The sequence below is a fragment of the Numida meleagris genome, chromosome 12 (genome assembly GCF_002078875.1).
Source record: "Numida meleagris isolate 19003 breed g44 Domestic line chromosome 12, NumMel1.0, whole genome shotgun sequence".
In the NCBI taxonomy this organism is placed as follows: Eukaryota; Metazoa; Chordata; class Aves; order Galliformes; family Numididae; genus Numida; species Numida meleagris.
The window spans coordinates 8524946-8537529 of record NC_034420.1 but is presented as its reverse complement, the minus strand read 5'-3'; the positions used below and the strand labels follow the sequence as shown (position 1 = coordinate 8537529).

Sequence of the window (12584 nt, the reverse complement as noted above, 5' to 3'; positions counted from 1 at the left end):
AGGCCCATCAGACAGAGGTAATAAAAATCAAGTCGTTCACTCCCTCAGTGTTTCGAGCAGTCTCACAGCTTCTATTCCAGGGAAGACTCCAGCAAAAACTCTACAGCTGCTTCAGTAGCTAGCAGAGTGGGTATTCCAGCTTCAGCTCTTAGGAGCTCCCTTTCATAACAAGATACCTTTTCTAATACCGACATTCCAAATCCATGCAAATTCCTCCATCATTTAGTGAAACCTTAGGGACTGGGTAAAATGAGCTGTATTAGCAACAAAGGACATCATTTCCAGTCTTTTATATCCTTTTAAAAATATCCTCCAAGACACAGAAGCCAAAAGATCTTTTAATTTTAGCTCAGGGGAATGCAAGGACAGCAAAAAGAAGTGCTACTTACTAATAGCCCCTGTGTAGGTTGGCTGTGTAAGGTCTTTTGGCACCTTCCTGTAGATGTCAAACCTGAAAGAGGAAAAGTAACAGCCATAAAACAGGTGGAATATTTCAGTACATTTCATGTCCCCACAGGGATGAATGATGCTGAAGTTTTTTCCATCCAGCTTTCCAACAGCATTTTTTTGAGTTTGCAGAAGGATATGAGAAGGAAAAACAAAACAAAAAGTCCTTTTTCTTTTGTACAGTTATGTAACTGCTCTGCTTTTGGGCTCCAGTTTCCAAAGCACTTCCCTCCGCCTCGCTTAGCTTTGCTGCCATGGATCTTTGCAATCTGAGCTGCTACAGGTGCCAGGGAAGAAGTCATGCTGGACAAGTTTACAGACCACCTTAAAAGGAAAAGGATACTCTGCAGACTCCTGAATATAAAGGCCTGGCAAAAAAAACTAGTGAGACACAACCAACATTTCAACTTGTGTTTTGTATTCCATGGTAGCCAAAGCTCACCAATACCAGAGCCAGAAATCATGATGTTGAGGCAAGAAACTGACCCTTGGACATTGGATACACAAGAGAAATTAACCCAAGAAGTTTGCAAAATCCAATTTAATATTAGACGGTTGTTTTGATTCAGTCATATCTTTTAATATCCATATGGCTCAGCTTTGCTATTTTAAACTCTCCATGGTTAAACTTTCACTGCCCTTATGATGTTGCTGTATTATTTCCTACCACGTTGTGCGGCTGCATGTCCAGCCGCAATGCAGCTCTTGACATCAGTTTTTCCACCACTCAATAAAAATTAATTAATGCATTAAAAACACACACACACCCTAAAGAAGGAAGTGACTGGTTCTCCCCCTGAATAGGCTTTTTTGGATATAGCACTAGCAAGTGAGATTTGATGCTTTTTCCAGTCCTGGACAGGCACGAGAGACACTGGCTTCCAAATTCCTGCTCTCTATGGCACCAAGATGAAATATCCCCGCGTTGATTCAGTACTTTCTAGAGACACAAAATGTTACACTGAGAGCTCAAACACTACATCGGCATTCTTTCCTTTACTCTGTACCTATATATCATCATACGCACTCGCGTAGGACACTACGGCTGTTTCATTCAGGATGTGAAACTGGAGGAAGAAAGGACAAGAGAAGGAAGGAAAGCTGGTATCATGAGCATTCACCTACGCAGTTCATATCCTGAACTCACTATGCAATCACTTAACTGCCCTGATGAACCACTGCTTCACCTACAAAATAGAAAGAGTACATCTGCTCAGGGTCTCGTGAGGATGAACTCAGCATGTGCAGTATTTCCAAACACAGCTAACAGGGCCACAGCGGCAGACAGAGTGGCATTTGCTAACCGCACACAGCTCTTGCTCCTGTGATATAACTGACAGAGCACGCTGCACAGGATGCCCACGGAGCTACATGTTTTCAGGACTCTATTCCCTGCCATCGCCTAGATAGATTAGTAATATTCCTGAAGCAAAGAATCCATTTATGGTTCTCCAGCTGCCCTGAGAACATCTGGAAAGCGCTGTTTACATTCTTTCCACATCCACCAAAGCAACAGCAGCAGCGGATGATAAAGCAGCCCAGAGCAGCTGGTGACATCATGGTCTCAGGGCAGAGGAAGTAGCTGATCTTTCCTGCTCACAGCCCATAAAATGCTGAAAGCTGGCAGCATCTCACTATGGCCACAATAATAGATCAACAGGGCTAAAAGAGCTGAGAAAAAGCGCATGAAAATGCAAGAGCTTTTCAGTGAGAGTGAACAATTAGAGATAGGAAATACCTCCACACTGGAGTCAGTAAAAACAGCAGTCTGCGGATACTATAAAAGGAAATTTTTTCTTATGATCAGAAATATTTACTAGTTTTAAAATGATGACCCATCATAGGATTAACAAAATAATCCCATCTTTTAACTCAGTGCAAAGCTGATGTCATGGCATGCTTCTCTCCTCTCTGCCTGCCATTTTAACCACGTAAGCAACACCCAAAACCAACAAATTAAGTTTGACATGGTGCAAGTAAGCTAGGAACAGGCAAAGGCACTACAGAGAGCTGATGATCAGTGGTTCCCAGCCAAGCTCATCAGTTGGCTTTAAGTGCTTAAAAGGCTGTTCACCCTCTCAATGTGCTATTCTGCTTCCCACCTCTTCAACTACGCTACATTCCATCGCCCTTCTCGACCACGACACACAACTAAGAGATTTAAGCAAGTCTCTGGATCTCATTTGCCTACAGGACGTGGAGTTACATGCATGGAAAAGTGAACAGGTTTTACTTGCCCTCAGGTCAGATGTTCCTGTAAGCACTTGCAGGAAAAATTCCAAGCAAGCCTCAAGGTTCCTGAAGCATTGGTCACTTAGAGGAGTATTTACACCCTGGAACAGAGAGGAACCTTGTGCCCTCTCTATTGCAAAAGCTGCCTTACACATTTATGATACCAGCACATTCAACACAATGGAAGGTATTACTAATAGTGGAGGAAGACTGGATGTTCAGAAATGTACCAGCTAGCCCACAACGCAGCGAGACACACTGTACTGCACTGTGAATATCCCCTTTGATATTCTTGCGCTTATATCCTAAACAACCACGAGAAACCAGGGCGTAGATTTCCAGCACGTTCATCGCCTCAAGTAACTGCGAAGTGAACTCAGCTGGCAGTAGTGTGGAGCAGTTAACCCCGCTTTCACAAAGGCAGACATGACTTTGCACTTACAAAGCACGCAGGCGCAGTTTCCACGGGCTGGCCAGCACGCTATTTATACCTGGCTTTTGGCAACTTCCTTCCTTTGCTCAGAAAGGCAAGACTTGTAAGGTGAAGGAACATTTTTGAGTCCACCAGCTGACATAGCTGTATGATGGAAAAAACGGGAGTTTTTGCTAGGGAAGCTCTTCCTCCAGATCATACAGATCCTCACAAAGGGAAGGCTGGCCCTGGCAGTACCAGAGCACAAGGCTAAAGATAGCACTGGGCTGTCATCAGTGTGACAAAGGAATTTCCTGACACATCCAGTGTATCTATTGTCTTTTGTTTCAATGGACAGCATGGATGCAAACAAAAAAGAAGAGGCTGTTTGGTAATGTCAGAGTTCCATGGAACCAATGTTCATGACTAATGTCAGGGAACGCTACAGTTTTTTTCCTATCCAATGCTGAGAAGACACCACCAGAAACTTTCTCATCTCCCTGACAGGAGTGTCAATGCACTGGTCAAACAGCATCTGTGAGCATGATCCTTGTGCAGCTCTTCTTTGAGAGGTTCAAACAGAATCCACATACCCTAGAGTGGTGAAAGGAGGTGGGAGGCAGAGCGAGGGCTACCTGATGGACGCGTGTGCAAGAGCCCTCTCGTCTTGGTCTCATCGTACTGCAGTGGCACAAACTGCAGATGGGTGTACCTCAATGGAGCCAAATGAAAGGATGGCATATTTGAAGCCCCAACAAAAATCACATGAACTTCAAGCTACATCTGGACTAATATGAGATGTTGCTATTCAAACATTTTTTCTTTGGATTGAAGTATGTGCTCTTCCTGTTGAGTTTCTATGGCTCTAGGAGATCCTGAACAGCACCAAAGTGTTTCTCCAGGCACAATCAGATGCAGCAGCACTCACCTGACTGGGGCAGCCACAAGCAATTATGTCCAAGGCCAGCTAAGCAGAAGCAAAGGTAGGTCAGCCCAAGAGAACGATGCAGGTTGACATCACCAGCCCTGGGGTGATTCCTGGCTTTCCTTTCAAATCTATCTGACTGAGAGTGCAAGACAGGTGACAGAGGGGGCAGAAGACGCCTGCCCAAACACTGCATTTTCTTCAAAAGTGGATACTTCAAACGCCTGCCCTGAGAGCGGGGATGAGCTTCCTCCCACAGCAGGAGCTACTCCAGGCAGGGCATCCTTCCATGGCGTGCTTCACATGCACCTCAACAGCTTCAAGTCTGGAGCTGAAATACTTCAGGAAATTAGGTAATGAACACATTATTCTGCTGAAGATTACCACCTCCCTGAACAGAATAATCCTTTCTGTTACCTTGGGAGTCTGAAAGGAGCTTCAGTATAATACTACAGCAGCATCTCTGTAAGACGCTGTTATCTTTCTCCAGAGTAAGAAGCAAAAAAACCTTGAGGCAATACAAAAAATCAGAACTTGTAAGCACTCAGTGGTAGCTGAATTTGAATGATATGTAGCAAAGGGAAACTTTGATGTGTAAAGGAGCTAACATCAGAGAACGACAGAGTTGTTCTTCAGTTCACAGAATTTGTTGCAAGCCTCAAGTGTGGACAGCTCTCACCCAGGCAGGAAGAGGGAGAAGACAGAGAAGCGATGTGTTGGCCGCACTACCTGAGGCACACGCTGCAAGCACAGCTTATAAATCTGCCTGTGCACTATGTTGAATCACTGCAAAGAGACAGTAAGCTTCAGCTGTCTCTATGCAGCATTGAAATGGACCTCTGCAGCTAGGAGCAGTGGAATGTTTTCATGTACCTTTCTGCAACGTCTGTTTGCATTGATTTAACTCAGGGGGCAAGGGAATGCAGCTCTTGGGACTGCACTTCAGATTGCAGTTAACCAAGCAGCCAAGCAAAAATGCAATACATTCATGTTGCACTTGGTCACAGAACAAAATTCAGGCACTGCAAGTCAACAGCAGATTAATTTTCTTCCCTTACCACTCCTCAGGTGATTCAAAAATTCAGCTTTAATGCTCACAGATGGGGGAAAACTATTTTTGTGCTTTAGGCGATAGTATTTTTCCCCAGGAAAAAAATGAACATTTAAACATCAATCTCCCTTTCAAAGCGTATTGGCTCTGTCACAGGTAAGCTTGCAGCACATACTGAAGGTGGGAGGTGTCTACAGGACACATGCATTATAGCAAATGACATTTCTGATGTCAAAGACAATTTAAAACAAATGATAAAGGCACTGACATTCCACCTTTAGCAGGTCAACAGTGGTGTAAACACATCAGGTCATCTTAGCAGCAAGGGTCCAAGGCTCTGATTTACACAGAAGAATGTGGGTGTTTAAACAATGCTTGATTCCTCCACCTCCCATGTTAACTGGCTTTTAGAAGCAGCACCTGTTTTTCAGCAGACACCACATCCACGTTTGATTCCGAGGTCACTAATTTCTGGTGACATTGCTCACTCCCAATAGCTGGCCCAGTGCACAGTGAAGAACAACCTTAATTCTACTAGACATCAGTAGCTTTGACATCTGGTTGAAGAAAAACAATGTGGTATTACTGAACCAATTTGCTTCATTAAATAAGTGTCACTGGAAGCGACCTGCAGGCACCACACATGTAACAGCAGAAACGTAACTTTGCTATTTACTTAGACAAGCAACTGAAGATTCTACAGCAGATTTGACTAAACAAAGAGGGGACTATCCAGTATAGATATAGAAAGGTAACTTTGAAAATACTCTAAAGATTCTGTTGTTACTACAGCAAGAAATCTGAAGAACTGCAGAGCAAGAGCTTGTATTCCGGCATGCTGCATGTTGAGGCCCGGTGCTGGACGATTGTCATGGTTGTTTCATGGGACAGAGTCCATTTTCTTCACAGAAGCTCGTAAGACGTTGTGCTTTGGATTTTTTGATGAAAATAGTGGTGATAACACACCGATGTTTCATTTGTTGCTGAGCAGTGCTGTACAAAGCCAGGGACATTTCAGCTCCTTGTGCTGCCCTGCCAGCAAGGGGCTGGGGTGCACAGGAAGCTAGGGGGGACACAGCCAGGACAGCAGACTCAGTCCAGTCCAAGGGACGTCCCATACCATGTAGTGTTGTGCCCAACGATACGAACTGAGGAAAAGGAGGAGGAAGTGAAGGGATGATCAGAGTGATGGCGTTCGTCTTCCCAAGAAACCACTACGTGCGCCGAGCCCTGCTCTCCTGGGAGGGGCTGGATATCTGCCTTGCTTTGCTTGCACACAAGGCTATTGCTTTACCTAGTAAAATGCCTCAACCCATGAGTTCCCAGCTTTACCTTTCCAAATCTCTTCCCCATCCCACCCAGGGAGAGTGAGCGAGCAGCTGGGTGGCGCTGCGCTGCGTGCTGGACTGGCTCAACATGAGCGGGGTGCGTTGTAACCGATCATATAGAACGTCTCCTAAAGAGACAAAAAGGGCTGTGGGGGAGAGCTCCCTGGGGTTCCCAAGAGATAAAGGGAATAAAGAGATAAGAAAAGGCCAGCTGGTGAGGCCTCTCAGCCTGAACTGTCCCAGAGAGCTCTTAGGGTCAGTAAGAACTCTGTCCCTAATTGCTTCCTTCTTGGCAAGAAACATCAGCACTCAGAGAAACAGCAGAGTGGCAGATGGAACAAGGTTCTGCCCATGTGCTGGTAGTGCCCTCACCCAGATGAACACTAAGTAGCACACCTCCTACAAATGAGAGATATATTCAAGTACAATATTGCTGCTGTTTCTTCCTATTTGTCAAGTCCTTCTTGCAAACCAAAGAAAAGTGAATCACAGTATGGCTACAGGCCTCAAGTAAAAACAATCCAAGAGGGCTTGATGTCAGTATTTCTCCACACATACGCCAATTCCTGACTAGCACAACAAAGCTTGCCTGTTCCTTACAAAGTTCATTCATTGCATACTCACCAGTAAATGAGGTTACAACATAGAACAGACAACTTCTACCGTTACACCCTGTACCCTGAGCCGTACGTTCAAGAAATACACAACACAGAGGTATCTTATGCAGATTAGACACTAAGAAACTCATTCTCAGGAAAAAAAAAGAAAAGAAGAAGGTGCTTTTCATCTAAAGAAGACAAGGCACTCTATTTGTTGATTTCACTATCTTTTTTTTCAGATGAGTAGGAAAACTGCCACATGGTGCACCCCTAGGAACAACTGTTTGATCAAAACATCCACCGCAGACTGCTTTTGATGACAACTGCATACACCGGGGAAGGGACTCAAGGGGTAACGCAGCCATCGAACTGCCTTGGACAGCTACACCTACCCCCACTCCATTTTCAGTAACAGTCATCCCAGGGCAGCTCTGTCTGGCAACAGTTCAGAAAACATCTAGAATCCTCTCTTCTTTGTAAGCATCTACTATTGAGACATCCTAAATAAACTCATTTTTAGTCTGCATCCTTCTGAATTACACTACACTCTTTAATTACTTCATGCAGACATCAGTGAATTCAGCCACCCGACAATTTTTAGTCAGATGCCATAGAAGAGACAAACCATCTTGGACTCCTAGAAGGATTAACCTTCCCTGGAGACAGGGACATAACCTTGGGATTCATCACTCTTCATGCTCTTTTCTTCTTCTTACTGTCGACCCATCTGCCTCCTCAAAAACTTCTATTTTATTGTTGTGTTACACACATATAATTCAATGAGCAGAGATGGTTGGGTTCAGTCACCTTTATTTGGCTGCTATAAAACCGATGCACAGACAACCAGCTCTTCCCATAAGATTTACGTAGCTGCATCTATTTTTAAGTTCATCATTTAAAGACAGAAGAGCTGCATTAGCAGTGCATGAAACCAAGGCAGGTGTGAAGTGGAGAGAAGAGAATGAGCAAACTCGACCCCACTTCAGGAGCCGTGTTTAAGTGCACACAAAATGAGCAGGAACAACGCACTGAGTTTTCCACCAGTCCACAGCCAAGCATACTGCACAACCTTCCTTCCTTGCATTACTGCTGCTACCACCTCTGGAAGATGCATCCCTGGAGACAGCAGAAGAGTTTATGAATTATGATTCACTCAGTACCTGCTGCTATTAAGGCTCTTACCAGAGATACCACTTACAGCTTAGAGTCCTGCAATCCACTTTGCATGAAATGTTTTATCATTTATAAGGAGGACATGGGAAGCAGGAAGAAACTCACTCATTATAAGTTGGACTAAGTCCATCTGACATTCAAAGACAACTGCATGCAAACAGACTCCATTTTATCTCATCAGGAATATTTTGGAGGAAGTTGCTGTTACAGAGGGGAGAAGAGCTTTTAGTGACTGTGTTTGTCTCAGGAAGTTCCTTCTGCCCCCTACCATCAGTGCAGCTTGGAGAAAGAGGGAACAGATAGTAATACAAAGGCTACACTGGATACCTTCTGCCTGAATTCATGGAATCAGAATGAATATATCAGTACACTGTTGTCAGAGCAAGCTCATTCAGGCTGTGGACTGATGGTAGAAGGGAAATAACCTTCTTGTAGTTCCAGCACTATTTCTAGAGAAACCTTCCCACCGAAGGCATCCAGATTTGTGTCAGAGTATTTACACCTTTGTGATATTCTGCTTGGGCAAACAGATGTCCATCACCTAACAAGAATCAGAAGAACAAAACATGTAAGCAAAAAACCTGCCTCCCCAGCAGCTTGAGGTATTGTGGAATCTGTGCTCACCGACACTTCAGAAGTTTCAGGAAGCAACCCAGCAAAAATGCTGGGTTACAGAAAGCACCCACTGAAACATCCAGTAACCGGCAGCCCCATCCTCCTCCTCATGTTCCACAACACAAAGTACAACAGATTCTCAGGCTGCAGGCACAAGACAAAGAAGGGAAGAAATTGCTGCCCCAGAGCACTACATCTCAGTGCCCCTTTAACAGAGACAGGCAGACAAAATATAGGTGCTAGACAAACTAAAAGAAACAATGAAAATATGCAGGACACTCCAGTGCTACTAGAAGAGCAAAAGAATTTTAAACAAAGAAATGAAATCACTCAGCTAAGAGCTGAAAAAAAAAAAAAACCACCAACCACCAAAAACACCAAAGCTGTTTAACAGGCAGCAACCATTCCTCTGTTTCCTTGGGTCACTGCTCTCTAATAATGGCTCAGGGACAATTCATTCTTGCTTGTCAATAACGCTGCCTTAACAGCCTTCGAGCACAGGGCAGAAAGAGCAGGTCCAACACTGCCAGCCAACGCCATGAGCTGCCATGCATTCAGCCATAGCTGGGGAGCTTTTAACCTCTTCAGGGGCTGTTCACTTCCCAGAGAAATGAGCAGGCTAATACACAAACAGACTGCTGCCTCTAACATGGACTGGACCCCTCTGGCTTTGTTCCTTTTCTCTGAAGCACGTCAGACACTCACAGTAAGATCTCTAAAAGCAAAGCTGTTGCTTTTGTATAATGAAAAAATATAAACCCACCAATTTAGTTTTCAGTCTGACTGTTCAAGCCAAATGAAATGTCAAGGTAGAACAAACAGCACAGTCAGGTTCGCACACAGTTTGCTCTTCTGATTAACAAAAAGCCATCTACTTAAAATCTCAGTCACTCATTTGAAGTTGCTGGGGGGACAGTTACCATTCACAGTTGTTAAAACCATACCTAGAACCACTGACCATGCCCAGAGAGAAAAAGATTATTCTCTTCACTTGTTAAATTGATTTTATTCAACAGCCTAACAGCAGGCTGACTCCTAGGGCACGAGTGATGGCCTGAAAGAGCAATCACCTCACTGCATGTACCTACCCACAGCATACTTGAAATTATCAAAACAGTAAAGACGACCCCAGAAGAGCTGGTACCTGGGACAGTGACCATCAAGGAACAAGGAGGACAAGCCTCCCCTCTGCCTACTGACCCAGATAGGGCCCAGACGTCACCAGGTTCCTGTGGGTGAGACAGGAGCGCACAGCTGGCTGGGCAGGTGACACAGAAGGACACAACCACCCGTGTGGGCGGGATCGTGCACCCCAGATATCTGAAAGCTGCTACAAAACAAAGCCAGACCTGCTCTGACTAGCAGCCCAGAGCAATTCCCTGTGTTAGGAACGCATGAAAGGAGAAAAGATACAGGAAAAGATACAGATTCTGAGCGTTCTGAGTGACAGGAAGGAACCAAGACCCTGAACCGACACAGAGAAGGAGCCTATGTGAAGTGCTGTACTTCCTCCTAACAATGTCAGAATGCTCAGGAGCATGGGGAAGAGCATGAAAATCAAACAAGATGCCAAGGCTGATTCTATTTTAATTTAAATTTTAATTGGAAAAGCTTTGAGAACAACACGCCTTCTTAAGTAAAAACCTCTCTTGACTCTAAAAAGCAATGACTTCCACTGGTCCATGTGTTTCCAACTTCTTACAGCCTTGGTTGTAGCTGTTCTAGACAGAAATCCAGAATTTCGTTCTACAGATCTGTCAAACAAAGAACTTCTACACACCTGTAAATTCACTCTAGAACAGTCAACAGGAAGTTGACAGATGCCTTATCCTAATGCTTCTTATATATATGTAGGGGAAGGCATTATTTTTTCAATTTTTAGGTAAAATATTAGTTTAAGATGTCTTTCAGAAGTCCTTTTTTTAGATGCTACTGCTTTTCTGTCCATCCAAAGGCAAGTGCCTCTCTGACACCTCTGCAAGAACACTTAGCTCTTGCCCAATCCAGCAGAGCTAAAAAGAAGCAACTCCGCTTCCAAATAAACAGAAATCTATCACCCTCTTTTGTAGGCAGAGAACAACAATTGCAGGAAGTCAGTGGCAGGGGAAGAGAATCAGAACTACCAACTCTGAACTCTTCTTTTTGCAATTGTTAATTCTTTGTTTAAATGAAATTTCTATGTTTCCTGTTTGACAGCAGATGAGAACATAATGTGCAGAGAGCAGCTCAAGACAGCTTCTGGGACAGAGCCAGGCTGCGATCCCAGGGATGGGATGCAGCAGTGGGAGCCAGCAGAACTGAATTCTATTCCGCTCCCAGCACTGACTCACTGTGTAATTGCTGCTCCAGTCAATTAAGACTTGCTTCTTCATTTTGCAGAGTGGCACCTGGTGACATCTGTCGGTTTTCCACCAAACACGTTGAAATCAACAGATGAAAAACTCTACAAAAATATGAAGTATTACTAATCAAAGCCCCAACGTCTTTGAAGGTCTCCAGAAGGAAAGCTCCAGGAAGGCATTCATGAAAACAAAGTAGAGGTGCAGTGCAAGAGCCAAGCCTCGGATCAGTCACAGGGCTGTACCTAGAGTGCATGTTTGTGGACAGTCTTGATTAGGAACAGTTTCCTGAATTGGGACCCAAACTCTGGAGCACGTGTAAAGTAAAATAAGTGATCCTGTTAATGTAAGTTTACATAAGGGGATTAAGCACATAATATATAATTATCAAAGTTTGGCCCTGAATGCGAGTTCAAGATGCAAATTCAGATTCAAAGCCCAACTAATAAACTGATACTTGTAAATACCGAGCAGTTATTAACACATTTAATAAGATTACCACCTGCGTAACAGTAGATAATACACAAACAACATTAAGTAATCACCTAGTCCTCATTTACACACAGTGGGGCATTAACACAAATACTGCAGAAGTCGAGCTTTGATGCACAAACGCACAAGGCTTCAAAATCACACTGGAAACTGTCTAATCCTCATCTACTTGGAGCCAATTCTGGTACGCAAAGGACTGGACAAGGAGGAACTAATGCAGTTTCAAACTAGCTTATCTGTTGTACGAGCAAGAAAAGACGGGAACTCTTAAATCCTGTATACCTTACATTTCATCCTCACATTACACCGTTTTTCTAAACATAATCCTCCAGTAACTTTTTTTTTTTTCTGACCTGCTGACTCTCCTCCACACTTGAAGGCGAAGGAGTGAAATGAGGGAATGGTTTTCCTTGCCAGCCAGCTCCTCCCTCTTAATTCGAGTTCCAAGAACATAATGAAACTAACAGAGGAAGTTTCTGAAACAAGGAGGAGCACTGAGAATGAGAAAACAAGGTTAGCCATGAGGACTGTCATTCATTATATAATTCAGCATTTAAGTAACTGGACATTTGGGGAAAGGGGCCGAGAGAAACACGCTCAGCAGCAGCTTCTGTGGCATTATGGCATCAGGGCTTCTGGTTTAGCAGGTACAGGATTTGTACAGGAAAGATTTTATACAGAAAAAATAGCAAAACCATTTACTTCTAGGACAAAAGACTATGAATCCCAAAACACTTGCAGAAAGAGGGCACAAAATGAATAGATTCTGCTTCCATTCATACAGACTTCTTTTCAAGGAGCTATTCCTGCTGGTTTCTCCCTCCAGACAGACCCCTTTACTCCACTGTCCTGTTCTGCATAATTACTTTTTGTCTGCTTCTTGTTTAAATTTTGTACTTTTTTTTCTTTCAGTGCTTAAGGACCTTGTTCCCTATTGCCCAGGAATACACAGCAATTGCAATAACTGAAAT

At 43.8% G+C, this 12584-nt stretch overlaps 1 protein-coding gene across 2 annotated transcripts in view; it reads right to left on the bottom strand.

Moving 5' to 3' along the window:
• Positions 1–12584, bottom strand: part of ERGIC1 (endoplasmic reticulum-golgi intermediate compartment 1) — a 58992-nt gene that overhangs the window by 37884 nt on the left and 8524 nt on the right. For both annotated transcript variants that reach the window (XM_021410452.1, XM_021410451.1), the window contains exon 2: positions 390–451. In XM_021410452.1, coding sequence (XP_021266127.1) covers positions 390–451 — 62 coding nt within the window. The remainder of the gene's footprint in view (positions 1–389; positions 452–12584) is intronic.